At 46.8% G+C, this 27,945-nt stretch overlaps 2 protein-coding genes across 4 annotated transcripts; one reads left to right on the top strand and one right to left on the bottom strand.

Annotated features, from left to right (window-relative positions):
* The first annotated feature begins 1,314 nt into the window (after window positions 1–1,314).
* GLS2 (glutaminase 2) lies at window positions 1,315–19,825 on the top strand. 3 transcript variants are annotated; one of them, XM_050747291.1, is made up of 18 exons: window positions 1,315–1,880; window positions 10,048–10,147; window positions 10,534–10,655; window positions 11,253–11,382; window positions 12,183–12,262; window positions 12,349–12,512; window positions 12,731–12,789; window positions 14,520–14,552; window positions 14,815–14,873; window positions 15,380–15,446; window positions 15,597–15,647; window positions 15,761–15,937; window positions 17,195–17,326; window positions 17,469–17,561; window positions 18,032–18,093; window positions 18,584–18,660; window positions 18,937–19,000; window positions 19,132–19,825. In XM_050747291.1, exons 1-18 carry the CDS (start codon window positions 1,699–1,701, stop codon window positions 19,286–19,288), a joined length of 1,809 nt encoding a protein of 602 aa, XP_050603248.1. In that variant the 5' UTR covers window positions 1,315–1,698; the 3' UTR covers window positions 19,289–19,825. The 3 variants fall into 3 exon arrangements, with proteins under 3 accessions (XP_050603248.1, XP_050603247.1, XP_050603249.1); XM_050747290.1 differs by lacking the exon at window positions 1,315–1,880 and adding an exon at window positions 2,231–2,361; XM_050747292.1 differs by lacking the exons at window positions 1,315–1,880; window positions 10,048–10,147 and adding an exon at window positions 11,084–11,197 and having other exon boundaries at window positions 10,570–10,655; window positions 11,287–11,382.
* Window positions 19,826–20,763: 938 nt separating this feature from the next.
* Window positions 20,764–22,304, bottom strand: SPRYD4 (SPRY domain containing 4). The gene is made up of 2 exons (XM_050747364.1): window positions 22,115–22,304; window positions 20,764–21,751 (listed from the first exon to the last, which is right to left on the bottom strand). The coding sequence occupies exons 1-2, from the start codon at window positions 22,197–22,199 to the stop codon at window positions 21,213–21,215; spliced, it is 624 nt and encodes a 207-aa protein (XP_050603321.1). The 5' UTR covers window positions 22,200–22,304; the 3' UTR covers window positions 20,764–21,212.
* Between the last annotated feature and the right edge of the window lie 5,641 nt (window positions 22,305–27,945).

The raw sequence follows: 27,945 nt of genomic DNA, 5'->3' as shown, positions 1-27,945 counted from the left end.
CTATAAAGGCAAAAAATTAGCTGGGTGAGGTAGCACACGCCTGTAATTCCAGCTACTAGGGAGGCTGAGGCAGGAGAATCGCTTGAACCCAGGAGGCGGAGGTTGCCGTGAGTCGAGACTGTGCCATTGCACTCCAGCTTGGGCAACAAGAGCAAAACTTCGTCTCAAAAAAAAAAAAAGAAAAAAGAAAAAAGAAAACTAGTGTTTTGTGAAACAGCCAGAACTATCACAAGGAAAAGGCTCCCAGTACTGTATCATAATACTTCCACACACATAAAATACCTCCTTTAGGGATGGGGTCATTTCTCTTGGGATAATTCAATTCAATGCTTAATTTTTGGGAAGGGCTGCATGAAGGAGAGACTTGTAGTTAAAAACAAAACAAAACAAAAAACGGGTCTAACTTCTGGCTTTGGTACTTACTAGCTGGGTTACCTTATGCGAGAAGTCTTAATTTCCGAGTCTTAGTTTCCTCACCTTCAAATTGAGACTAATAACTACTTTGTAGGTCTCTGGTAAGAGGGAGAGAAACGAAGTGGTTGGCACACCATGGGCACTCAATAATAGCTATTATTTACATAATGAGTCCCTACTAAATGTGGATGCTGGGTTAGGCGCTACCGAGATACAAGGTGAAAATTCTAGTTGCAAATGGCAAAAGTCCTGAATGTTCTTAGATTTCAAAATGCTTTTTGTACATCGCCTCTTTTCTGCCCGTGAGGAGGACAACGGCAAACAATTAAAGTAGGAAAAATGTGGGGAGCACTTCATGGTTTATAAAATATTTTTCTGCGTGCCACCTTATTTTAATGTTTTAACTTTCCAGATTTTAAAACAAGTCCTACACCAAATAAATTGTAGAGGGACACAAACTGGAACCAGGCATCCTAACCGCCAGAACGACCTTCCCGCCGCCCCATGCCTCCCTGAGGTGCTGGTCGGCTGCTTCTGCCCGCGGTACCCAGCAGCCATCCTGCTCTCCACTCAGCACCACCGCAGGTCCGCCGCGGGCCACGCTACGCGCCGGATTATTGGGCGCTGGTTTGGCCTTCGGAGGTCGAGGCTCTCTAAGTGACCTCCTGAACTGGGCTCACTCTTACTTGGCCTCCTCTCTCGAGGCAGCACCCTCCTCTCTAACGAGAACTCCATCGTTCGCAGCCCCACGGTGTCCCCGGAGAGCGCCTCCCGCCCCCACCGGCTTTGCCTCAGCTTGTCCTCGCCTTTCCAGCCCTCAGCATCCGCGGACACCCGCGCTCTCGGGGTCCACGCGGAAGCGCTCGCGGGGCCCACGTGGAAGCACCCGCAGGCTGTCGCAAGAGCCTACCGTCTTGCTCTCATTGGGCAACCTTACCCTTTCCCCGCCTCAATGTTTTTGCTTCCTCAGTGATTGGGCCTGGGCATTGTCCATTCCAGCTCCCAGGCACCGCCCTCTCTCCACCCACTCGGGTTCTCCTTTATTCCCAACGCTTTTCACCTAGCCCCTGTCCTGAGGGTGTGCCTAACCCTGGAGCCAGCTTTAAAGGGGCAGGCCCCTCCTCCTGCCCCAGCCCCACCCACCGGGCCCCCCTTCTCGGTCTTTCAGGCCCAGAGCTCCCTCACAGAACTCCCCCGCACCTTGTCTCGCCCGCTCCGCCTCTCCTTCTCAGCCACAGCTAGAGGTCCTGGGCGCACCTGCAGAGCCAGCGGCTTGCTGGGGGCATGCGCTCCATGAAGGCTCTGCAGAAGTCGCTGAGCCGGGCCAGCAGTCACTGCCGGCGGGGAGACTGGGGTCACCTGAGCCGGAGCCCCCTCCTTGGCGAGGGCGTCCGGCACCACCTCAGTGAGGCCGCGGCGCAGGGCAGAGAGACACCACACAGCCGCCAGCCGCAGCACCATGATCAGTAAGGCTCCTGGGACAGGGCAGGGGACGGGCTTGCCCCAACTCCCACTGTGGTCCTCGCTAGTTCCCGAGTGCCCTCCCCAGGCAGCGTCCCTCATCTCCCCTCTCCTGGCTCACTAGCCCTGGATGCCTTTTCCTTTGGATGTGGAGCTTTGGGTACGCCGTGTTCGGGCGGTAATCTGCAATCTGCCTGGGAGTGCGTTCGGGCAAGCGGGTCCTGGGGATGGCGCCTGTCCAAGGTGCGCAGTTAACCTGGATCACAGATGCGCCCCGAGTGTTACTTGGTTCACGTGTCTGAGTGCAGGGCCGGGCGCACGCCGCCCGTCCTCACCTTCCCTCGTCTCGGTGTGTATTTTAGGAGATGCGTGGGTGTGGAACAGCCTCCTGCCTCAGGTCCAAGTGTACTGGGGTCTGTCTGTGTGTTGTGTTTCTGCGTGTCCTCGGTGGGTAATGTGTGATGCTCGTGTGTTACTGGTGCGCAGGTACGTGCATAAGTGTTAGGTGTGTGCGTAGTAGTGCTCCCTGAACAGCAGAATGGGGGGGGGGGAGGATTTTCCAAACTGGTTGTTGAATGGGGAGAATATTTGTAATAGAGGAAAAGTCTGTAAGACGCAGATTTCCCAAACCAGAGCCAGTCAGAGCTATTATTTATGCTGCCCAGGCTCCGGAATCTAAAAGGTTCTTTCTTTGGGTACTTCTTCCGCCCAGGTGGCCAAACTTTTATCTTCCCCACCGCCTAGGACACACTTGGTGGCTGAGCCTTTTTCTCCGAGACGCAGACGGTGCTGAACAGGAAATCTTGTCCTCCCCAGAGGGCCAGCATAGACACTGTTCAAAGAGCCATTGCTCTACTGTAGCAGGAACAGGAAATGGGCCATCTCCCTCATGACACTCAGAAACATAGACACTATCAGTAAAGTAGCCAGACTGACACAACACTACCTCACCAACTACTCGAGTCTCTGTCGTAAGGGACACCAATAGGTATTATTTATTATTAATGACATTATGCCGTACTTTTATTTCTTTCTTTTTTGAGACAGAGTCTCACTCTGTCACACAGGCTGGAGTGCAGTGGCACCATGTTGACTCACTGCAACCTCCGCCTCCTGGGTTCAAATAATTCTCCTGCCTCAGCCTCTAGAGTAGCTGGGATTACAGGTACGCGCCACCACACCCCGCTAATTTTTGTAGTTTTAGTAGAGACAGGGTTTCACCATGTTGGCCTAGCTGGTCTTGAACTCCTGACTTCAGATGATCTGCCTACCTCAGCCTCCCAAAGTGCTGGGATTACAGGCATGAGCCACCATGCCCGGCCCTTTTCTTTCTTTTTTTCATAGTCATGGTGTCTGCTTATCCATATTACACAGTACTTTTCCATCAGCTTCTTCTCAAAGAGACACAGAACATTTAAAGGATAAGCCCTCTCCCTCCTGTTCTAGTCTCCACCCCAACTTCCTCCCAGATATTCACCATGGGAGAAATAAGGTGGGATACAGCAAAGGCTGAACTTCCCTCTTCTGTCTACCTTCTGCAGAGTAGGGAACTATAGGTATCCCTAGTTCCCCCGCCACACACCTCCTTATCCAGGGGAGTCTGGTGATGGAAGTCTTTTCAGGGGACCTTGTTTCTTCTGCCCAGGGAACCCCCTGTCATATCCTTGGACTGGTACTCCCCATGCAGAAATGAGCACTGGAGAGTGATGTGCTCTGGCAGTGTGACACCATGATGGGGTGGGGTTCCTGTGTTTGGCGGAGGAAAGAGAGCAGCAAAGAGGAAATGCGCTGTTATTCGGGTTATTGTTTGTTTAATATTTAGCTATTTAGCTGTATTTATGACTTTTTTTTTTGGAGACCGAGTCTCTTTGTCGTCCAGACTGGAGTGCAGTGGCGCAATCTCGGCTCACTGCAACCTCTGCCTCAGCTTCCCGAGTAGCTGGGATTATGGGTACCCACCACCACGACTGGCTAATTTTTGTATTTTTAATAGAGACGGGGTTTCACCATGTTGGTCAGACTGGTCTTGAACTCCTGACCTCAGATAATCCACCTGCCTGAGCCTCCCAAAGTGCTGGGATTATAGGCGTTAGCCACCGTGCCCGGCTATATTTATGACTTTAAAAGAAAAGTAAGAGTATCAAGAGAAAAATATCCCAACACAAAGAAATGATAAATGTTTGAGATGATGGATATACTAATTACCCTTACTGATCTCTATAATTCTATGTATTGAAACATCGCTATGCATCCCATAAACATCTGTACAATTATGTGTCAATTAAAAAAATAAATTTAGAGCCAGGCGCAGTGGCTCACACCTGTAATCCCAGCACTGTGGGTGGCCAAGGTGGAGAGGATCACTTGAGCTCAGGAGTTTGAAACCAGCTTGGGCAACATGGCAAAATCCTGTCTCTACAAAAAAAAAATATATACAAAAATTAACCAGGCATGGTGGCATGTGCCTGTAGTCCTAGTTACTTGGGAGACTGAGGTGGGATGATCACTGGAGCCCTGTAGGTTGAGGCTGTAGTGATCCATGATTGCACCACCACACTCCAGCCTAGGCAACAGAGTGAGACACTGCCTCAAAAATAAATAAATAAGTTTATTACTTAAAAAATTTAAAAAGAAAATAAAGATCCCAGTATTAGAGATAACCAATTAATATTGTGATATAGTCATATATATCCTATATATATATGTAATTTAACAAAAATGGGATAGTCATATTCTTGAACTTATCTTTTCCATTTATGAACAGCTTTTAATATCATTGAATATGTATGACATTGTCATTTTGTAATTTTAAAAGATTCCATTGTTTGAGGTATCATAGTTTAAATAACCAGTCTTCAATTTGGTTACTATATACTCTTGTACACTTGTTCAATTATTTCTTAAATTCCAAGGAAATTTTGCTCCCCAGAGATAATCTGATGTCAGTGATATCATGTATAGTTTTCTAGAGATATTTTATGCATAAAATACATGCTGATATTACTTTACTTTTTTTATACAAATGGTATCCTAAACACATTATTCCTGTACCTTGGTTTTTTGGTATCATACTATATACATTGCTCTTGTACCTTGCTTGTTTTCCCTCAAGATTACATTGGTGATCCATCCATATCTGAGGGACATGCAGTTTTTTTAGGCTTGTGATACATTCAGTGGTATAGCATTATTTCCTGTCTTCTGTCAGCTTCCAGGGACAGAGTCCTGAGTCCTGCCTTCAAAGTGTTCCTATGTACTTTCCTTCTTGAGTTATCCCTCAGATAGCTTTTCTCCTCCTCTCCCCGTATAGACCCTAGCTTCATTGTGACAACCAGATTTACCCAGAAGCAGGAAAACTCTTCTGGTGTTCCCTCTTCTGGTATTTCTCCTGACTCCAAACACACACATGCCTAGTCTATGCCAAGCTGTTTGAGTCTTATTTTTCAATCCATTGTTTCAATAGATAATATATTCCATATGGTTCAAAATTCAAAATATACAAAAGATAGTGAAAAGTATCCCTCCCATCCCTTTTTCCCAGCACCTATGTCATCTCTGTAGAAGATGAATCAATCTTACCTATTTATTTATTTATTATGAGATGGAGTCTCACTCCATTGCCCAGGCTGGAGTGCAGTGGCGTAATCTTGGTTCACTGCAACCTCTGCCTCCTGGGTTCAAGCAATTCTCCTGCCTCAGCCTCCTGAGTAGCTGGGGTTACAGGCGGGCGCCACCACACCAGCTAATTTTTGTATTTTTAGTAGAGATGGGGTTTCACCATGTTGGTCAGGCTGGTCTCGAACTCCTTACCTTGTGATCTGCCCACCTTAGGCTCCCAAAGTGCTGGGATTAGAGGCATGAGCCACCATGCCTGGCCAGTCTTACCTATTTCTAACTAAATGTTCATCCAGAAATATTCTGTGCCTGAATAAGCAAACACATATATATTTTTCCCTTTTAAACCTGTGCTTCAACCTCAGAAAACTGATAAAGAAAAAAAAGAAAAAACAAATGAAAACATAAAGCTAGCACTAAAGAACTTATTCATGTAACCAAACACCACCTGTTCCCCAAAAACCTATTGAAATAAAAAATAAATTAAAAAATAAAAATAAATAAAGCTGGGCATGGTGGCATGCACCTGTAGTCCCAGCTACTAGGGAGGCTGAGGCAGAAGGATCACTTGAGCCCAGGAGTTCAAGGCCAACTTGAGCAATACAGCTAAGCTAAACCCCATCTCTAAAAACAAACAAACAAACATAAATACTACCATACTCTATACACTGTTCTATAACATACTTCTTTTAGTTAATATTATATCTTAGAGGGAATTCCATATCAATACTTATAGCACACCCCAATTTCTTTTTTTTATACCGCATAATATTCCATTACATGAATATACCATAATTAACCAGTTCCCTATTGTTGCACATCAGGTTGTTTCTAATCTTACTATTACTAACTACATAGTGAAGGCCGGGCGTGGTGGCTCATGCCTGTAATCCCAGCACTTTGGGAGGAGGAGGTGGGCGGATCACTAGGTCAGGAGTTTGAGAACAGCCTGGCCAACATGGTGAAACCCCGTCTCTACTAAAAATACAAAAATTGGCTGGGCATGGTGGCACGTGCCTGTAAATCCCAGCTACTTGGGAGGCTGAGGCAGGAGAATCGCTTGAACCCAGGAGGCAGAGGTTGCAGTGAGCAGAGATCACGCCATTGCACTCCAGCCTGGGTGACACAGCAAGACTCCGTCTCAAAAAAAAAAAAGAAAAAACAACAATGTGATGAATAATTGTAAATATGTTATTTTTGAGATGTGTAAGTATACCTGTAGGACAAATCCCTGGAAGTCAAATTATTGGGTCAAAGATTTTTTTTTAAATTTTATTGTTTTATATATTTTTAAAATTTTATTGTTTTATTATTTATTTATTTATTTATTTATTTATTTTTTGAGATGGAGTCTGGCTCTGTCGCCCAGGCTGGAGTGCAGTGGCGCAATCTCAGCTCACTGCAAACTCCGTCTCTGGGGTTCATGCCATTCTCCTGCCTCAGCCTCCCAAGTAGCTGGGACTACAGGCGCCCGCCACCATGCCCGGCGAATTTTTTTTTTTTTTTTTTTTTGTATTTTTAGTAGAGACAGGGTTTCACTATTTTAGCCAGGATGGTCTTGATCTCCCGACCTCGTGATCCACCTGCCTCAGCCTCCCAAAGTGCTGGGACTACAGGCATGAGCCACCGCGCCTGACTGGGTCAAAGATCTTTGAAGGGTCTTCATCGAAACTAGCTGTCATATTTGGAAATAATCTGATAAAATAACTCCGCTTGTCTGGGTGTGGTGGCTCACGCCTATAATCCTAGCACTCTGGGAGGCTTAGGTGGGAAGATCACTTGAGTCCAGGAGTTTGAGATCAGCCTAGGCAACATAGTAGATCCCTTTTCTACTTAAAAAAAAAACTCCTCTAAATATTTTTTTTTTTTTTTTTTTTTTGAGACGGAGTCTTGCTGTGTCACCCAGGCTGGAGGGCAGTGGCCGGATCTCAGCTCACTGCAAGCTCCGCCTTCCGGGTTTATGCCGTTCTCCTGCCTCAGCCTCCCGAGTAGCTGGGACTACAGGCGCCCGCCACCTCGCCCGGCTAGTTTTTTGTATTTTTTAGTAGAGACGGGGTTTCACCGTGTTAGCCAGGATGGTCTCGATCTCCTGACCTCGTGATCCGCCCGTCTCGGCCTCCCAAAGTGCTGGGATTACAGGCTTGAGCCACCGCGCCCGGCCTCCTCTAAATATTTTAACATATTAATGGAAGTCTTGAAAACTAAGAAGTCTTCAGTACCTGGAATTTTAGGTGCTATAAGCCAAAGAGATACTTTGGGGCACAGGGACCTTGCCAGCAATACAATTTAGTAATTCTTATTGAAGACCCACTGTGTGCTAGGGACTTTGCTCAGTGCTAGGAAGACAAAGATGTATAAAAAAGATGTGTAAAACACAAAGACCTAACAGTGGAGCAAGGGAGATCCTTCTGTCAATAAGATGGTGTGTTGTGTCAAACCGGCAGCATAAGCAATATCTGGAGGTTTGGGGAAGCCTTTACAGAGTTGGCGACATTTGATCTGGACCTTGAAGAATGAGCAGGACCATACTAAGCAAAGGTCATTCTATGCAGAAGTTATAGCATAAGCAAAGGCCAGGAAGCCTCACAGTTCCCGGCCCATTTTGGGGAACCATCTGTATTGCCTGTTACATCTGGAGTGTGTGGGCATGATGGGGAATAGGGAAGTTAAGTGAGCAGGTTTTATTTATTTATTTATTTATTTTTGAGACAAAGTCTCACTCTGTCACCCAGGCTGGAGTGCAGTGGCGCAATCTCGACTGACTGTAACTTCCACCTCCCAGGCTCAGGCAATTCTCCTGCCTCAGCTTCCCAAGTAGCTGAGATTACAGGCGCCTACCATCACGCCTGGCTAGTTTTTGTATTTTTAGTAGAGATGGGGTTTTACCATGCTGGCCAGTCTGGTCTCAAACTCCTGACCTCAGGTGATCTGCCCACCTTGGCCTCCCAAAGTGCGGGCATTACAGACGTGAGCCACCGTGCCTGGCCAATTGGCAGGTTTTAAAGAGCTTTTAATGGCCTACCAAGTTTTTGTTTGTTTTGAGACAGAGTTTTGCTCTTTTTGCCCACGATAGAGTGCAATGGCAAGATCTCAGCTCACTGCAACCTCCGCCTCGCAGGTTCAAGCAATTCTCTTGCCTCAGCTTCTGTAGTAGCTGGAATTACAGGCATGTGCCACCACGCCCAGTTAATTTTGTATTTTTAATAGAGATGGGGTTTCACCATGTTGGCCAAGCTGGTCTTGAACTCCTAACCTCAGGTGATCCAACCACCTCAGCCTCCCAAAGTGCTGGGATTACAGGTGTGAGCCACCACGCCTGGCCTACTTTCTTATTTCAAGAGCTTATTCTGTAGGCATAGGGAGTTACCAAATGTTTTTGAGTAGAGAAATTACATTTGAGTTTAGAAAGATCACTGGCACATTTTGGCCAGGCGTAGTGGCTCATGCCTGTAATCCCAGCACTTTGGGAGGCCGAGGCAGGCGGATCACGAGGTAAGGAGTTCCAGACCAGCCTGACCAAAATAGTGAAACCCCGTCTCTACTAAAAATACAAAAACATTAGCCGGGCGTGGTGGCACACACCTGTCATCCCAGCTACTCAGGAGACTGAGGCAGGAGAATTGCTTGAACCCGGGAGGCAGAGGTTGCAGTGAGCTGAGATCGCACCATTGCACTCCAGCCTGGGCAACAGAGCCGGACTCTGTCTCAAAAAAAAAAAAAAAAAGAAAAAAAAGATCACTAGCACATTTTAGAAGATGGATTGAAGCAACAAGCAACAAGAGTGAAACTCTGTCTCAAAAAATAAAAATAAAAAAGACGGATTGAAAGTCAAGAGTGTGTAGTGGCAATTAGGTAAAAGGGAATAAGGAGCTGATGATATATATGATTTATTGAACATCTACTTTGTGTCAGACAGTTTTTCATGGAATTTTTATCTTAAGCCTCATATCACCCAGGTGAAGTAGACATTACTACCCTTATATTACAGATAAGGAAGCAAGGCAATATTAAGCAAACTGCTCAAGATCACACAGCTATTATGGGGCAAACTGGTCTACTACAGCATGCTGGCACAGGGAAAAGGAGAATAGAGGGTAGATTTGAGACATTATGAGGCAGATTCATCCAATGTTGGTGACCAACTAAGCATGGACTTAAGGTGTGGAAACTATCAAAATGATGCCACATTTCTAGCTTGGCACCCAGGTGGGTGGTAATGCTGTTAACCCAGGTGGGAAACAAGAGGAGAAGAAGAGGAAAGGAGGTAAGATGACTCAGGTTTGGACATACTGAGTTATCAGTGCTTGTGGGGCACCTATAGGTGGAAGTGTGAGAAGGGAGCTAAAAATAAAGATCTGAAGGTCAGGAGTAAAAGCTAGAGAAAAGATCTACAACTTCTTAGGACAGACATGAAAGTTAGATTTATAGGCATAGATCAGATGGTTTAAGGAGGAGGCATAGAATGAGGACACTCACCTACTTATAAGCCCATGTTGCAGAAGGAGGAGCAGGTGGCAGTTCTCAGGCCCCACTTTCCTCCCCATTCTCTGCCCCCAGTGATTCATCAGAAAGTGGCATGCTGTCCCGCCTGGGTGATTTGCTCTTCTACACTATTGCTGAAGGACAGGAACAAATCCCTATCCACAAGTTCACCACTGTAAGTTGCTCTCTACCTGTTCAGGATGCTAATTCCTTAAGATCTCTGAAAAGTGGGGAAACGAGGGTATGACAAGTGCAGGGCAGCTAATGGGTTGCTACATGAGGGTGAAGCATACAGATGGATGAGAATCCAGATGTCTAGGCTGACAAGACAAGCCCATCCCTGCCCCAGGGTCAGAAGATTAAACCCTCTGGAAAAAGGACAGGAAACCCTTGTTAGCCTTCAGAGTTGCTCCATTCCCTCCTTTCTTATTCTCCAAACCCATTTGTTCCACCTATTGTAGTGGCTGGGGTTCAGCTAATCGGGTATCCACTGGGAAAGATTATGAGGAGTACATCACTGTCCTTGTAGCTGACCTTTCCGGTCTCTTCTTTCCTCTAAAGGCACTAAAGGCCACTGGACTGCAGACATCAGATCCTCGGCTCCAAGACTGCATGAGCGAGATGCACCGTGTGGTCCAAGAGTCCAGTAGTGGTGGCCTCTTGGACCGAGATCTCTTCCGAAAGTGAGGGCCCTAGAAACAAGGGCACTGCTCTCTGAAAACTGTCCTGTGGACGTAGACTCTCACAGCAGGGAGGAATTTGGGAATTGTATAGTTCAATTCCTCATTTTATTTTATTACTTATTATATAAGTTATACATGAATACTCATTATAAGAGTTCAAACAATATAGAAATACATGTTCTCCTTTCCCTCCCTACTCAATCCTATCCTCTTTTCCCTGAAGTAAATATTAACAGATTAGTGGGTATCTTCTAGATAATGTCCTATGTATTGACATACATGCATGAATATATGTAAATATACTTTCATGATTTAGGATTTTTTAAATATCAAGGTAACATACATACATATTATTCTGATATTTATTTTTTTTCTCATATCCCAAGACATAGTGTCTTTCCACATCATTAAAACCCCTCATTTTACAGGTAAGGAAACTAAGACATAGAAAGGCAAACTGATTTGCCAAAGGTAACAGAGCTGTTGATCCCAAACCGGAAGACCACTCAACCTTCTTTATTCGCGACTTCCATGGCTCCAGAGTGAGTCCCAGCTGCATCTCTCTAGCCCCCTAATCCAATCGTATCTGGGATCCAGGTGTGTGAGCAGCAACATTGTGCTCCTGACCCAGGCATTCCGAAAGAAGTTTGTCATTCCTGATTTTGAGGAGTTCACGGGCCATGTGGATCGCATCTTTGAGGATGCCAAAGAGCTCACTGGAGGCAAAGTGAGAGCCAGGGGACTAAGGGAGGGGTCAGGGACCTGGGCCAAATATCTTTTTTTTTTTTTTTTTTTTTTTTTTCTGAGATGGAGTCTTGCTCTGTCACCCGGGCTGGAGTGCAATGATGCAATCTCAGCTCACTGCAGCCTCCACTTCCCGGGTTCAAGTGATTCTCCTGTCTCAGCCTCCCGAGTAGCTGGCATATGCCACCATGCCCAGCTAATTTTTGTATTTTTAGTAGAGATGGGGTTTTGCCATATTGGCCAGGCTGGTCTCGAACTCCTGACCTCAAGTGATCCAACCACCTCGGCCTCCCAAACTGCTGGGATTACAGGCATGAGCCACCACATCTAGATATACCTTGCTTCTCAGAGATTTCCTGCGGCTGGGAATCCTATGAATGAGAAATGAGAAGCAGAACTTCTGTAAATGGGGACCTGGCTTCATGTGTTTCTATACACATGATTCCTAGAGCAGGTGAGGGAATCAAGAGTCTATAATACAGTCTTCAAAGGGATTTATATGGTAATTGGGCCTAAGAAGCAAAAGGGGAAGGTGACCTCAGAATTCGCCTTTTTTAACTTCCATTAGCTTTACTGCTATCTCTACAGGATTGGGGATACAGAAAGATATGGCCTTCTAGGACTTAAGGCTCGGAATTTTTGGGAGCAACAGGCAGGACGGAACCCTTCTGCCCTATAGAAGACAGAATTTTAGCTTTTATCTAAAAGATTGTCTTTACCCTCATCCTCAACTCTTCCTTTTCTCCACATCCATCTCCCTTTTCTCTACCCACTCATGTCCAGGTGGCAGCCTACATCCCTCAGCTGGCCAAGTCAAACCCAGACCTGTGGGGTGTCTCCCTGTGCACTGTGGATGGTCAGCGGTGAGATGCTGGGCAAGAGGAAGGGGAGGCAGGGCACAGGTGCCGAACACAGGCCAACCCCTTTCATGGCATCTGTCTGCCTCCAGGCACTCTGTGGGCCACACAAAGATCCCCTTCTGCCTGCAGTCCTGTGTGAAGCCCCTCACCTATGCCATCTCCATAAGCACCCTAGGCACTGACTACGTGCACAAGTTTGTGGGCAAAGAGCCTAGTGGCCTGCGCTACAACAAGCTCTCCCTCAATGAGGAAGGTGAGCACTACCAAGGCTCAGACCGTACTTATAGCCGTCCCCTCCTCCTTACCCCCACCCCATCCCCCAGCCTTTTTTGTTTCTCTGCCCTTCCCGATTAGCCCTGTCATGCCTTTCTCCCTAGCAAGCAATCTTTCTTGTCTAACCCACAAAATGAGCGGGCTGTCAGGGAGGCTTTGTTCAGTGGCTAAGACTCTTGGTGGTTTGTATTTCCCCAGGAATCCCCCATAACCCCATGGTCAATGCTGGTGCCATTGTTGTCAGCTCCCTGATCAAGGTCAGTGCCACCTTAACCTTCTGACAGGTATTATCCTCTAAGCTCCTGTGTTCCTGTATCCCTCATATTTGTTCAGCTCTCCGGGGAGACTGGTGGGGCTCTGATTCCTTTGAGGGTCCCCAGAAGGCACATGAGGCACAGCAGGGACCCACGTTATGCTGACGATGTCAGTAAAAGAGACTGCACCACCTCCCTCACCCCCACTAGTACTGTTCCCTGCCCCCACCCATGAGTCTAGAGCCTAGAGCTTCCAGACTCTTAGAGAAGTGAGCAGGTCCTGACCCCTGCCTAGGACCAAGGGCCAAATGCCAGAGACAAGGGGAGGACAGCACTACTGGGCACTGATTGGCCATTTCTGGGTGTGGGACACCTGCAGGGAAGGGTGAATGGCCAGGCCAGGGCAGTTATTCACGTCACCTGGAACTGTGAGTTGGCCTTGAACAGGGTGTCAAACTAGCCCATCAGCTGTAGGTCTCCCAGAGCTTGAGCAAGAACCTGGGAGCAGCTGGGCAGCAACACCCTGGGGCCAATCACAGCCCCTCCTGAGGAAGGTGGTGTTAGGAATCCTCCCCCCAGGGACTCAGGTGTCACAGTCCCTGTGGTATTGACTCTGTAATTGACACATGAGTAAGCAATGAGTCTGGGTGAGGAAATAAGGCTGAGTCTCTCCCCTTGTTCTGTGATGGCTCCATCTACAAACCTGTATCTGGGACCTGCCTCATCCCATTCCCATCTAAGTAGGAACTTTAAAAAAAAAAAAAAAAAAAAAAAAGAAGAGGCCAGGCGCAGTGGCACACGCCTGTAATCCCAGCACTTTGGGAGGCCAAGGCTGAGGTGGGCGGATCACGAGGTCAGGAGATCGAGACCATCCTGGCTAGCACGGTGAAACCCCATCTCTACTAAAAATACAAAAAATTAGCCGGGCGTGGTGGCGAGTACCTGTGGTTCCAGCTGCTCAGGAGGCTAAGGCAGGAGAATGGTGTGAACCCGGGAGGCAGAGCTTGCAGTTGAGCCGAGATTGTGCCACTGCACTCCAGCCTAGGTGACAGAGCAAGACTCTGTCTCAAAAAAATATATATATGTGTGTGTGTGTGTGTGTGTGTGTGTGTGTGTACAGAGAGAGAGACAGGGTCTATCCTATGTTGCCCAGGCTGGTCTCAAACCCCTGGGCTTGAGTGATCCTCCCACCTCGGCCCCCCAAATTGCTGAGATTACAGGCATGAACCATCATGCTGGCCAATGGGATAGAGTAAAGGTCTAGTATGGGGTGTAAGGAATGAGGATGGAGATCAGGGATAGGGTGGGGCTGGGAGACAGGATTAGAGTCAGGAAAATGAACGTGGGAGTCAGGGATGAGGGTTTGGATTGAGAATGGAAGTGGGATGGCCCAGCAAGGTGGCTCATGCCTGTAATTCCAGCTACTCAGAGGCTGAGGTGGGAGGATCACTTGAGCCTGGGAGGTCGAAGCTGCAGTGAGCCACGATCATGCCACTGCACTCCAGCCTGGGTGAAAAAGCAAGACTCTGCCTCAAGAGAAAGAGAGGAGCCAATGGAAGTGCGGTGTTTTCAGGAAAAAAAAAAAAAAAAATATATATATATATATATATATAATTGAACACATTTGCAGCAGCAGGACCAGTCTAACACTTGAACTCCACTAGATCCTTCTGACCCTTCCCTCTGTCATCCTCCTAGGCTTAGAAGACTGACATCTCTCTCTTTCTCTGCAGATGGACTGTAACAAAGCAGAGAAGTTTGATTTTGTAAGTTCCCTTGCTACTTGGCCCCTGGCTGCATTTCTCCACAGCATGCTGTCCTCTCCAGCTGCCCCAGTGGCTCTCTAACTCCACTACCAGGTGCACCAGCCCATACTAGAAGCCTTATTTCCAGAAGTGTGGAAATCTGCTGGCCTCAGAGAGGAAAGCCTCTTGACAAGACCTGAGTTCAGAAGGGCTAGTCAGCCTGTGAGGTATTAATAGAGCTTCTTAGTCAAGTGGAGCCTCAATGTCCCTTTTTCGCTTCCAGGTGTTGCAGTATCTCAACAAAATGGCTGGGAATGAATACATGGGTTTCAGCAATGCCACGTAAGTCCCTATTCAGAGGACTGACTGAAAGCATTGTGGTGTATCTGTGTGTACTTAGGATGGGGACAAGAGGAATGGGGGAGAGAGAATCTTAGGAGGAAGAAATCCTTTGGCCCTCCAGCTTCCTCTGAGTCCCTTCATTAACATTTGTTTACCTTGTAAAATAATTTTTTCCATTACTAATTAGTACGTAATGAGAGAGTGTGATGGTTTGTGCCTAAGCCCTTTCTTGCCAAGACTTTCAAAGCCAAAAACTTCACCAGTTTTCCTAGACTAGATGACTAAACAGTTTGGGGTGTTTGGTTTGGGTTTACTTTATAACAAAGCTATGCTGAGTGTTTGCTGAGGTTCAGAAATTTCCTCTAATATTACTGTCAGAAGTTATAAAGGGGTTAATTTAGTTTGTGGTGTGATGTAGTTCTGTCTCTCTCAGGGAAGGTAATTTTTCGCCTTCTCCCAACACCTATTCCTCCAACTTCAAGTACTAAATTGGGTTTTTGCTTCAGATTCCAGTCGGAGAAGGAAACAGGGGATCGGAATTATGCCATTGGCTATTATCTCAAGGAAAAGAAGGTAACCAGGAGAGGCTGGGAGAGAAAGTCCCTGGGAATTCTGCTGCTAGTGGAAGGGCAGTAGGGGTTGGGGGTTTCGGCCGAGACCCTGACAATGTGAAAGGGCTGCTGATGTCCTGAAGAGAAATGCTCTCCCCTCTCTTCCTTGCAGTGCTTTCCTAAGGGGGTGGACATGATGGCTGCCCTTGATCTCTACTTCCAGGTAAGAAAACACTGCTCAGGGCCGAGGGAACAGGACAGACTGTCCTTGCCCTACACCGGAGGGTACCATGTGCAGGTTCACATCACATCTTCACCTATTCTTTGTTTTCATAGCTGTGCTCTGTGGAGGTCACTTGTGAATCAGGCAGTGTCATGGCAGCCACCCTCGCCAATGGTGGGATCTGCCCCATCACAGGCGAGAGTGTGCTGAGTGCTGAAGCAGTGCGCAACACCCTCAGCCTCATGCATTCCTGCGGCATGTATGACTTCTCTGGCCAGTTTGCCTTCCACGTGAGTTTCTGGCTCTGCCATCCATCTGTCATGTGCCCAGTGCTAAGAAGAGAGAACACTGACTCTCTGAAGATAGAGGTGGAAGCTTGTTCCTGCCTCTCATTCACTAACTTCCAGGAAGGCAATTAGGTTGAGACTCCTTAGATGAGTTTCTCAAAAACACCAAGTTCCTTGAATATATAAAGAGATGTCTGGCCGGGTGCGGTGGCTCACGCCTGTAATCTCAGCACTTTGGGAGGCCAAGGCGGGCAGATCCGAGGTCAGGAGACCGAGACCATCCTGGCTAACACAGAAAATTAGACGGGCATGATGGTAGGCACCTGTCGTCCCAGCTACTCAGGAGGCTGAGGCAGGAAAATGTCGTGAACCCGGGAGGCGGAGCTTGCAGTGAGCCGAGATTGTGCCACTGCACTCCAGCCTGGGTGATGGAGCAGGACTCCGTCTCAAAAAAAAAAAAGATATTTCTTTGGGAGGCCGAGGCGGGTGGATCACCTGAGGTCAGGAGTGCAGACCAGCCTGATCCACATGGTGAAACCCCATCTCTATTAAATACAAAAAATTAGCTGGGAGTGGTGGTGTGCACCTGTAATCCCAGCTACTTGGGAGGCTGAGGCAGGAGAATTGCTTGAACCTGGGAGGTGAAGGTTGCAGTAAGCCGGAATTGTGCCATTGCACTCTAGCCTGGGCAAACAAGAGCAAAACTCCATCTCAAAAAAAGAAAAAGAAAAAGAAAAAAAAAAACAACGTGAGATGTCGCAGCTCCTGAATTGTGCTTCACATTGCTGGCTCTTCTCCTTGAGGTCTCAGCTTAGATGTCATTTCCAAAGAAAGACTTTTCTGACCACCCTGTCTCACGTGGGCCCCCTTCTACCTCTATTTACAGCACCCTACTTCTTCTCACTACTTATCACAATTACTTTAAAAATTACTTGTCTATTTATTTACCTGTTTATTACCTACCTCCTAACACTATTTATTTAGCTGTTTATTACCTATCTCCTAATACCACAATGCTAGTTCTAGCACAGCATCCAGCACAGAATGCTGTATTTCAGAAAATATTTTCTAGCTGAATCAATGAATTTTAAGAGAAGAAAAGGAGAGGAGTAATAAAAGAAGCTAATTAACAAGCCAAAAGGTTGAGGTGGATTGTGGCCATGCAGTCATTTGTAAACTTGTTAAGAGTACAGCCTAACTTGTTTATTTTCTGATTTGGGGCACACCCACGTCATCCTCAGCTTCAATTCTGTTCCCCAGGTGGGCCTGCCAGCCAAGTCAGCTGTATCAGGAGCCATCCTCCTGGTGGTACCCAATGTCATGGGAATGATGTGCCTGTCACCCCCACTGGACAAGCTGGGGAACAGCTATAGGGGGACCAGCTTCTGCCAGGTGAGATGCTTTGCATATAGTACTTAATATTTTTGAAGCAATAAATTTGTTTAATGGTACCACTTTTATTTTAATAAAACAATTTTGAGCTCCTACTAAGTGTAAGGAGTAAATACACAGTATCTTTGGCTTACAATTCTAGAAGTTGGTGTCTCTCTTCAATTTCCACAACTATGACAACCTGAGGCACTGTGCTCGGAAGTTAGACCCACGGCGTGAAGGGGGAGAAGTTCGGGTAAGGAAAACTCCAGGTGGCTTGTAAGAATATTTCAAAGGCCAGGTGCGGTGGCTCACGCCTGTAATCCCAGAGAGGCCGAGGCAGGCAGATCACGAGGTCAGATCAAGACCATCCTGGCTAACATGGTGAAACCCTGTCTCTACTGAAAATACAAATTAGCTGGACATGGTGGCACGCGCCTGTGGTCCCACTACTTGGGAGGCTGAGGCAGGAGAATCGCTTGAAACCGGGAGGTGGAGGTTGCAGTGAGCCAAGATCATGCCACTACACTCCAGCCTGGACGACAGAGCAAGATTCCGTCTCAAAAACAAAAACAAAAAAACAAAAAGTATTTCAGAGTAGCGCACTCCATAACACTTCAGCACTTCAGCAATACCCTTGACTAAGCACCCATGGAGGAAGGTCACAGGGCAGAGCTGACATAGGTGAGTTCAATTAATGTCAGGAGGGTATGATTTGTGTTCCAGAACAAGACTGTGGTCAACCTGTTATTTGCGGCCTACAGTGGTGATGTCTCAGCTCTTCGAAGGTAATGCTACTGTTGACCAAATACACACAATAAAATACTCCTGGTCAGAGATTTTACTGGGAGGCAGCATAGCAAAACAGTTAAGTGCTTCAGCTTTGGAATTAGACAGAATGGATATAGATTGCATTTAAATTAGATTTTTTTAAAAAAGGAGATTTTTTTTAAGTAAACTGCCTGCTCTATAATTCATGTTAGCCGTTGTTATTGAGTGTTAAGAGCAGAGTCTGAGGAAGTAGGTACCCTGCCTCCAATGGGCACTTACCACAGGTAGGCAGTGAGTGATATTTCTGGCAGCATCACATTCCCATCTCTCTAATATGGGTATAACAGTCTCATCTGGGTATGGAAAAAAGATTATTGATAGCCTACAAATCTGGGTATAGGCTATTTCACTTGTCTGAAACTCATCCAGTCTGACACTAGCTTACAAAGAACACCTGTGATTCCAGTCTGATCTAGGCAACTCTAGCTGCTTTCCCACTACCCTCAGGTTTGCCTTGTCGGCCATGGATATGGAACAGAAAGACTATGACTCGCGCACAGCTCTGCATGTTGCTGCAGCTGAAGGTACTGAAGGGTTAAGGATGGGAGGGTAATCATAAGACCCTTTCTTTTTCACCAAAAGTTCCTTCGTTATATGTGCTCTCAAGGTTATAGGGGCAGCAACTAGTTTTATCTAGACACCCGTCGCTTTGCAGCTAGACTATTACTGGGTGCTGCAGGGTACAAAATGGGAAGAAGCCTTTTCCGCTCCCCTCTTGGTAAAGACTTCAGTGGCTAAGTGTCTGCACCAAAGGGTTCAAGACCTGTGCCTTCTCATTTTCCTTCTGCCCGTATTCCTAGGACACATCGAAGTTGTTAAATTCCTGATCGAGGCCTGCAAAGTGAATCCTTTTGCCAAGGACAGGTGAGTATTAGGCTAAAAGTGGAGGAGGGTGGGCACAGCTTCTCTACCTACCCTCCAGCCACCATGCAAATACATACAACCACCACACTCTCCATGTCTCCTTTGCCTGATCATATCATTATTCCTTTCAGATGGGGCAACATTCCCCTGGATGATGCTGTGCAGTTCAACCATCTGGAGGTGGTCAAACTGCTTCAAGATTACCAGGATTCCTACACACTCTCTGACACTCAGGCTGAGGCAGCAGCTGAGGCCCTGTCTAAAGAGAACTTAGAAAGCATGGTATGAGCACAGGTCATGGAGAGCCCCTGCTCAAGAAAAAGCATGAGCTGGCCACACATGTAATCCATAACCACCCAAAATGCTATGGAGAGCTACACTGCTTCAGTGGGGACCAAGCAGTCATGTGGTGACTTAGGCTAGTGCTTTCTATGAGAGTCAAAATACCCCATTCCCTCAGCAGACAGAGTACAGAGAAGGGCGTCAGTGGACACCTGCAGTAGAGCTATCCAGAGAGAATGGGCTTCAAGGTACAGCCTAATGGCTTGCCCCACTCAAAACCATCCCAGCTCTTCACCCAGGTCTCCTCTTCCTCTCCCTGAAGAAACCATCATGAGAGAAAGACACTCTGGTGGAGGGACTCTAGCTACCATGCACATGTATATATCCACAGAATATGGGAAGTGGGAATGGCTACGTACATGGCTTTAGTAATCTGGAGAGATCTACTCCCCTTGGCCAGGACATGCTGCTGCTACTGCTAACAGCCAATTTTATAGACAGAGAAAGTATTTTGTGTTCAAATAAACTTTAATTATCAAGTCATTTTTGCTAAACCCAGTCCTTCTTTCTTCCCTAGGGGTATCTAGCTTCATCACCATCATAGAAGGGAGAAAAAGATGGAATCACAGGGTCAGAGCACGGCTTCTCTACCTACTCTAACAAACAGTACATTTTCACTTACCCTGCCAGGTTTTTCTCAACTCCAAATACTGCTTTAGGTTAAGTATATTCTGCTGCCAAGGGAAGTGTAGGTTTGAGTCTAAACAGGCTCTGAAACATTGTGCAAAAAAACCTCAGGCCTCCCTCCTTCCTCGGGAAGTTCCAACTGTGGCAGAAATGAAGATGGAACTTCTCAAGTATAAACAGTTTTGGCCAGGCGTGGTGGCTCACACCTGTAATCCCAGCACTTTGGGAGGCCAAGGTGGGTGGATCACGTGAGGCCAGGAGTTTGAGACCAGCCTGGCCAACATGGCGAAACCCCATCTCTACTAAAAATATAAAAATTAGACGGGCATGGTGGCACACACCTGTAATCCCAGCTACTCAGGAGGCTGAGGCACGAGAGTCGCTTGAACCCTGGAGGCAGAGGTTGCAGTGAGCCGAGATCATGCCACTGCACTCCAGTCTGTGTGACAGAGTGAGACTGTCTCAAAAAATAAATAAAAGAATCAACAGTTTCTAGCACTCATACCCTAGATATCCCCCAAGTACCTCTCTTCTCCTTTGGTCATGGTTATAACTGGGATAATGATTATGATAGACTGGCTGGGTGTCAGAGGTATAGATTAAGGTAGATGGACTCAGGGTAAGGATAGCTACAGCTGTCTAGGGCTGAAGGTCTGTGGCACTGAGCTACTGGGGAAGGAGGGCTCTGTTTTCATTTTGACACACTGAGTTAATAAAGCACTTACTGAGGGAGCCAGAGCCCAAACTCTGAATGTGCTGTAGAAAAAGGGCCAAGTCATTGACTGCACCACTCCTTCAGCCAGAGGTAGAAAGGATTTACTCTTCAGCGATCTGGTAGAGCCCCAAGAACAAACAAGTTACATGTGGACAAAGGGAGGGAGAAATATCACGGTGATTAATAAATTCAAACAAAGCTGAATGATAAGACCCCAGGATGGAATACAGTCTGAGAAAGGTCTGGGCAAAGGGAAGCAGAGGGACTGAAGGAAGCAGGTCAGGGAAGATATATCACCCATGGTAGCCTAGGAAATTGGCAGTAGTTGGTGGGTGGGAGAAGGAGGGTTTGGCTGTATGCCTAGCTTTCACAAGGTAGGGGATGAGGAAGATGATTATGATATTGCACAAAGGACCCAACATTGAATTGCGGGAGCTAGAGGTTGCTTGAGGCAAAGTAAAAAGGCTTCAGACATTTTCAAAAGGAGGCTGGCCAAGAGCGTGATTAGGGACTCCAGTAATGGAAATACTAGAGGCCCGGGGGCACCTCAAGCCCTGAATGGGTCAGCAGCTCTCCATCCCAGAGAGCAAAGGCAGGCACCACTGGACCCCGGAAATCTGTCTGTAGCGTGTGAACCACAGAGACCTGGCTCACATCCACCAGGCTCAGCTTCTGGGCCTCATACTCCAGCAGCAGCCCCACCTTCTCTGGCTGCCCAATACCCTCAATTGGGGCTTTCTCGTTGGCCAACATGGTGTACCACTTGCGCTGGGCATAGGTGAACACCCAGGAACGATCATCAACACCAATGCAGCTATCCCGGGACATGTCCACATCTGCCACTCCTATCCGGAACTGCTGGGAGCGCTTCACTGTCACTTCCCAGTAGTGTCTGCCACTGGTGACCGCTGTGTCTGCCAGCACCACTGCCCACTCCCGGAAGCGCTCCACATTCAAGGCCACCTTGGTGGGCTCCAATCCCACCAAGCCATATTTGACGCCCGTATCACCTCTGAAGAGTGCCAGGCTGCTGTGGGCGGTTTTTTCTTCCAATTTGAAACTGACGCCTGCGGGCAGAGCAAAAAGACGGGATAATAACAGGGGATAGAACCCTAGGGCTGGTGATATATTCAGATCTAAGGCAGGCAGTCATGAGACACGAGCAACTAGGGAAGAGTCAGAATGCCAAGCGGGCAAGAGAGTCGGGGGGTCGCTTTAGTATGGATAGCTCATGGAGCTGAAAAACTCGGATTGAGGAAGTCCCGGAATTTAAAGAAACCAAATGGTGTCAAAGGTTTGGAATCTAGAGACCAAGGCAGGTGGGGGAAGGAAAAGACCCGAGAGGGTTGGAATTGCTTCTCGGAGTCGGGTCTGGGAATAATAGACGGAAGCCATTCTGGAGGTAAAAGAGTAAAAAGAGATAATCCTACCTCTCTGGGCCTCTGTGGAGGCAACTCCCAATCGTTTGGCTCCCCAGCGGCACAAGCGCAAAGAACGTGCAAAAAGCAGCGCCATCTTGCGCCATGGATGAGCCGGACACGCCTCCCGCTTACAGACTCAGCCATCTGCCCGCCTGCTCCCCTAGCACGTGGTGCGCGAGGGACGGCCGCGCAGTGTTATGACGTAGGAGCGACGCCTTGCGGGAGGCGGCCGCGTTAGCGGTTTCTGTTCTGATTCTACCCGGTGGTTGATGCTGTTTATTCAGTTTTTCTGCGTAGATGGACGCTGCTCACATTTGAACTACATAAAACTTTTAGAGATGTAGTGTTGCCAGATGCTTAAAAGTATAGATTTAAAAATTAAACAGTACTGTAATTAGCTTTGATCCCGGCTTCACTGTGTGAGTTTGGGCAACTCATTCCACTTTTCTGAGCCTTAGTGTTCTCATTTTTAAAATAGAAATTATATACAGACCTTAGTAATAATTAAGTGAGGATAATCTAGGACGGGCGCGGTGGCTCACGCCTGTAATCCCAGCACTTTGGGAGGCCGAGGCAGGCGGATCACGAGGTCAGGAGATCAAGACCATCCTGGCTAACATGGTGAAACCCCGCCTCTACTAAAAGTACAAAAATTAGCCGGGCATGGTGGCGCGCGCCTGTAATCCCAGCTACCCGGGAGGCTGAGGCAGGAGAATCGCTTGAACCAGGAAGTCGGAGGTTGCAGTGAGCCGAGATCCTGCCACTGCACACCAGCCTGGTGACAGAGCAAGACTCCATCTCAAAAAGAAAAAAAAAAATAAATAATAATAATAATCTAGATATATATTGGCAAATAGCAACCATTGGGTAATTCAGAGTTGTTTATAATTAATACTAAATGCATAAATACTGTTAATGTTGGTTTTATATGTTCAAGGCTAGGAACGGATGGTTTAACTCAGCATTCAGTTTTCTGAACTTAACCAAAAGTAGCAATATTTTGGTTTAGTGTATGAGGTAGGAGATTACGAACAGCCTATATTTAACATTTAGATCTGCATTCCATTTTATTTTGTTTTTTGAGACAGGGTCTCATTCTGTCACCCACGCTGCATACAGCACAGTAAGGCGAACACAGCTCACTGCAGCCTTCATCTCCCAGGCACAAGCGATATTCCTGCTATAGCCTCCCGTGTAGCTGGGACCACAAGTGCACGCACCATGCCCGGTTAACTTTTTTGTAGAAACGAGGGTTTCACTTTGTTGCCCCGGCTGTTCTCGAATTCTTGGGCTCAAACCATCCTCCCACCTTTGCCTCCCAAAGTGCTGTGATTACAGGTGTTAGCCACCATGCCAGGCCCACATTTTTTTAAATCAATCCACTTCTCAAGGTTCTGCTGGCCAGTACAATATCAACATACATCCCACCTCCATCCTCCTACCCCTCAAAAAAAGGATTTTAGATATATGTTTTGTAAATTTATATTTTGAGACGTAGTGTCATTCTATCACCCAGGCTGGAGTACAGTGGTTTGATCTTGGCTAACTGCAACCTCCGCCTATGGGGTTCAAGCAATTCTCCTGTCTCAGCCTCCTGAGTAGCCGGAATTACAGGTGCCCGCCAACCACATCCGGGTAATTTGTTTTTTGTTTTTTGTTTTTTGGTTTTTTTTGAGACTGAGTCTCACTCTGTTGCCCAGGCTGGAGTGCAGTGGTACGACCTTGGCTCACTGTAACCTCTGCCTCCCAGGTACAAGGAATTCTCTTGTCTCAGCCTCCTGAGTACCTGGGACTATAGGCACATGCCACTACATCTGGCTAATTTTTGTATTTTTAGTAGAGACAGGGTTTCACTATATTGGTCAGGCTGGTCTTGAACTCCTGACCTCAGGTGACCCACCCACCTCAGCCTCCCGAAGTGCTGGGATTAGAGGTGTGAGCCACTATGCCTGGCCTAATTTTTGTATTTTTAATAGAGACAGAGTTTCACCATGTTGGCCAGTCTGGTCTCAGACTCCTGATCCGCCCACCTCAGCCTCCCAAAGTGCTGGGATTACAGATGTGAGCCACCATACCTGGCCTCTGGCCTAGATACTTAAAAGCCTAAATAATTAACCAAAAATTCTTCCTCCTCTCCCAGAGTTCTAACTGCCTCGAATCGTGGACATGGCCCTAGTTCAGGCCACTGTCATCCTTGACCTTAAGCCTTTCTTATTTCTTTTCTTTCTTTCTTTCTTTTCTTTTCTTTTTTTTTTTTTTTTTTTTTACTGAGACGGAGTCTCACTCTGTCACCCAGGCTGGAGTGCAGTGGCATAATCTCAGTGCACTGTAACCTCCACTGCCCAGGCTCAAGCGATTCTCCTACCTCAGCCTCCCAGGTAGTTGGGACTACAGGCACCCACCACCATGCCCGGCTAATTTTTGTGTTTTTAGTAGAGACAGAGTTTTGCCATGTTGGCCAGGCTTTTCTCAAACTCCTGACCTCAGATAATCCGCCCGCCTCTGCCTCTCAAAGTTCTGGGATTACAGGCATGAGCTACCACACACGGCCAAGGCTTTCTCATTTCAATGTAGAAATGTGAGTAGCTTCTAAGCTGATCTGCCAGCTTCTATTTATCTGCTTCTAATTCAATGTTGGCATTACAGTCAGACATGCCACCTCTCTGCTTAAATCCTTTAAGGTGCCTGCCTCAAATTCCCTTGCATGGTCACAAGGCTTTACGTGATATGACTGCTGCCTATCTTCTTTGTTCATTTTCACAAAACATGATTTTTTCAAGGGTTCACAGGGCCATTGCAGTATGATTCACTAGGTGCCATGATTGAAGTCATACAGGATGCAAAGGAAACAAAGGTGAAGCCTCTGATTTAGTATATGGAAAGGTGGGAAGAGACTTCCCAAAAGCCATAGCTATGGCTTGAAAAGCAGAAATGGTTAAGCAAGTGAGGGAATTAACCAACAAGCTGCCTTCAGGCACTTGTTTAACAAAGACACATCCTGCACAGCCCAAAATCCATTAAACCTTGAGTCACCACAGCACATGTCTCTTACAAAGACAAGGTTGGGGGTAGGGTCACAGATTAACAGTATCTCAAATACAGAACAAAGTGGAGTCTCTTATGTCTACTTCTTTCTATATATACCCAGTAACAGGCTGATCTCTCTTTCTTTTCCCCACAGTCTGTCTCCTCTCACATAACTGATTCTCACTGAATTCCTATCACATTCCCCCTACTCCTACCCAGCCCCCACCATCAACTGCATCAGCCTTCTAACTGGTCTCCATTATCCCCAGTGCTGCTGAGAGAAACTGTATCACCCATTAGACTGTGAATTCTTAAGAAAGGTGATTAAATACTGTGTTCTCTGTGCCCCAGGGCCTTAGTGTTCCCTTTAGCACAGAATATGTGCTCATTAAAACAAATGAGTATAAAAGTAGAGGGTGGTTGGGCACGGTAGCTTATGCCTGTAATCCCAGCACTTTGGGAGGCTGAGGTGAGAGGATCACTTGAGCCCAGGAGTTCGAGACCAGCCTGGGCAACATAGGGAGACCCTATCTCTACAAAATAAATTTTAGAATTAGCCAGGTGTGGTGGCACACACCTGTAGTCCCAGCTAATTGGGAAGCTGAGGCACGAGGATTGCTTGAGCCCAGGAGGTTGAGGCTACAGTGAACCTGGGCAACAAAGCAAGACCCTGTCTGAATAAAAAAAAAAAAAAAGTTTTGTTCCCACATTTTTTGGAGTGCAGTGGCTCATTCTCTCCACCATTTTTTTGTTTTTTCTTTCTTTTGAGACAGGGTCTGGCTCTGTCACCCAGGCTGGAGTGCAGTGGCGTGATCTCAACTCACTGCAACCTCCGCCTCCTGGGTTCAAGCGATTCTCCTGCCTCAGCCTCCCGAGTAGCTGGGACTACAGGCATGCACCATCACGCCTGGCTAATTTTTTGTATTTTTAATACAGACAGGGTTTCACCATTTTGGCCGGGCTGGTCTTAAACCCGTGTCCTCAAGCAATCTGCCCGTCTTGGCCTCCCAAAGTGCTGGGATTACAGAGGTGAACTGCCGTGCCCAGCCTCGCCACCAGTTTGGAGTGCAGTGGCCCATTGTCTCCGCTAGGAGTCAGCATGGCCCAGACTTTTCAGTCAGCTAAATAACGTGCGAAGAGAGCCGGGATTCCTTTTAAGCCTAGGAACAAAAGTGGGAAGAGATTTCCTTCAGCAAAGTCCTGCTCTGTCAATACTTGGCATTTTGGTAGTAATGAGAAGGTTCCAGGATTGTGTTTCTGTAGGATTTCCCCTTTGGTTCCTGTGAGAGCTGAAGCAATCACTGCACATCCCTCACACTGTCACTTAAGACGCATGCGTTACTTTATTCCTTATTCAGGGAATAGCCTTGCTTGTCATCTCTCATATTATTTCACTTTTACAGGCTGACCATTCATTTGATAAACTCACCTTTCTCATTCAGATGATTTACCTGCCTCGTTGCTCATTGTAATTATAAGTCTTTTTTTTTTTTTTTTTGAAACAGATTCTCACTCTGTCACCGAGACTGGAGTACAGTTCAGCTCACTGCAAACTCCTCCTCCTAGGTTCAAGCAGTTCTCCTGCCTCGGTCATCCAACTAGTTGGGATCACAGATGTGCACCACCACGCCTGGCTAATTTTTTGTATTTTTAGTAGAGACGGGGTTTTGCCATGTTGCCCAGGCTGGTCTCGAACTCCTGGCCTCCAGTGATCCGCCCACCTCAGCCTCCCAAAGTGCTGACCACACCCGGCCTGTAATTCTTAACTTTAATGCAAAATAATTAGAATATGATAGAATTTTACTTAACACAAAACGGGAAAGACATTGAGGCAACAGGAACAGCTTAGACTAACGCACTGGGTTATGAAATTTAGAACAAAGTATTGGAAGGAACCACAAGGAACACAATATTGCCAGAGTCTCATGTTGGGGAGACAAGGAAAGCAGTTGGAAAAGTTGAGGCTGATGATGAAGTGGCCTACATGCCATGATAAGGAGTTTACACTGTCTTTCAGGCATTCAGGAGCTGTTGAAGGGAACACAGAGAAGTTACAAATTACAGGTACCATATAAAGATGAAGCTGGCAGCAATATGGAGAATGAATTGGAAGGAATGAGACTAGAAACAGGGACCAACAGGGTCTGAGACCACTAGAGTTCTCAGGTGAAATGTGGTGCAGACTCAGTTAACTAAGAAGTGGAATTCTTGGAGCTTTGGTGACATTAGATGGAAGTGAGAGGATGACGGAAGGTGTCAAAGCTGATTCATAAGTTTCTGACTTTCTGAGTTAATAAGTTAATAAGGGAATGCAGAAGGAGACACATGTTTGGATGAGAAGATAATCAGTGAAGTTTTGGACAGGCTAAATTGAGGTGTCTGTGAGACAACCAGGTGAAATGTTCTATAGATATATGGATATACATCTCAAGGATGAGGTGGATGTAGATGTAGATGAGGTCATCCAAAGAGAGGGTATAGAGTAAGTAGGGAATAAACTGAAGGCATAACCCTAAAAAATACCAATACATGAGATAAATATAAAATGCTTAGAACAGAACCTGACCCATAGTGAGCATTGGTCTGCCTGGCTTGAAGCTGTATCTGACTCCCTCGGAAAAGAAAGGAGGAGGCAAGGGTGGGCTAATCTCTTTATTACTTGATTTCTTGGATTATCCCATTTCTAACTCGTGGGAGCCCTGGCTTGATCCAAGTGCTAATTGGATCCCTTAACTATGGTTGGGAGAAAGATGATGCACTCAGTGCTTGGTGATTGTTCTGGACTTTGCCAGTAGTCAGCAGTCAGCAAAGCA

The sequence above is a fragment of the Macaca thibetana genome, chromosome 11 (assembly GCF_024542745.1).
Source record: "Macaca thibetana thibetana isolate TM-01 chromosome 11, ASM2454274v1, whole genome shotgun sequence".
Lineage (NCBI taxonomy): Eukaryota > Metazoa > Chordata > Mammalia > Primates > Cercopithecidae > Macaca > Macaca thibetana.
This window is presented reverse-complemented; position numbering and strand designations above follow the sequence as displayed.

Bases quoted from the DNA above. Each gene is read 5' to 3' on its own strand.
- GLS2 (XM_050747291.1), top strand. From the start codon at position 1,699: ATGCGCTCCATGAAGGCTCTGCAGAAGTCGCTGAGCCGGGCCAGCAGT. The intron at 1,881-10,047 runs GTAAGGCTCCTG...CTCTGCCCCCAG, and splicing joins CAGCCGCAGCACCATGATCA to TGATTCATCAGAAAGTGGCA. The intron at 18,661-18,936 runs GTACTGAAGGGT...CCGTATTCCTAG, and splicing joins GCATGTTGCTGCAGCTGAAG to GACACATCGAAGTTGTTAAA.
- SPRYD4 (XM_050747364.1), bottom strand. From the start codon at position 22,199: ATGGCGCTGCTTTTTGCACGTTCTTTGCGCTTGTGCCGCTGGGGAGCC. The intron at 21,752-22,114 runs GTAGGATTATCT...CTCTGCCCGCAG, and splicing joins CTCCACAGAGGCCCAGAGAG to GCGTCAGTTTCAAATTGGAA.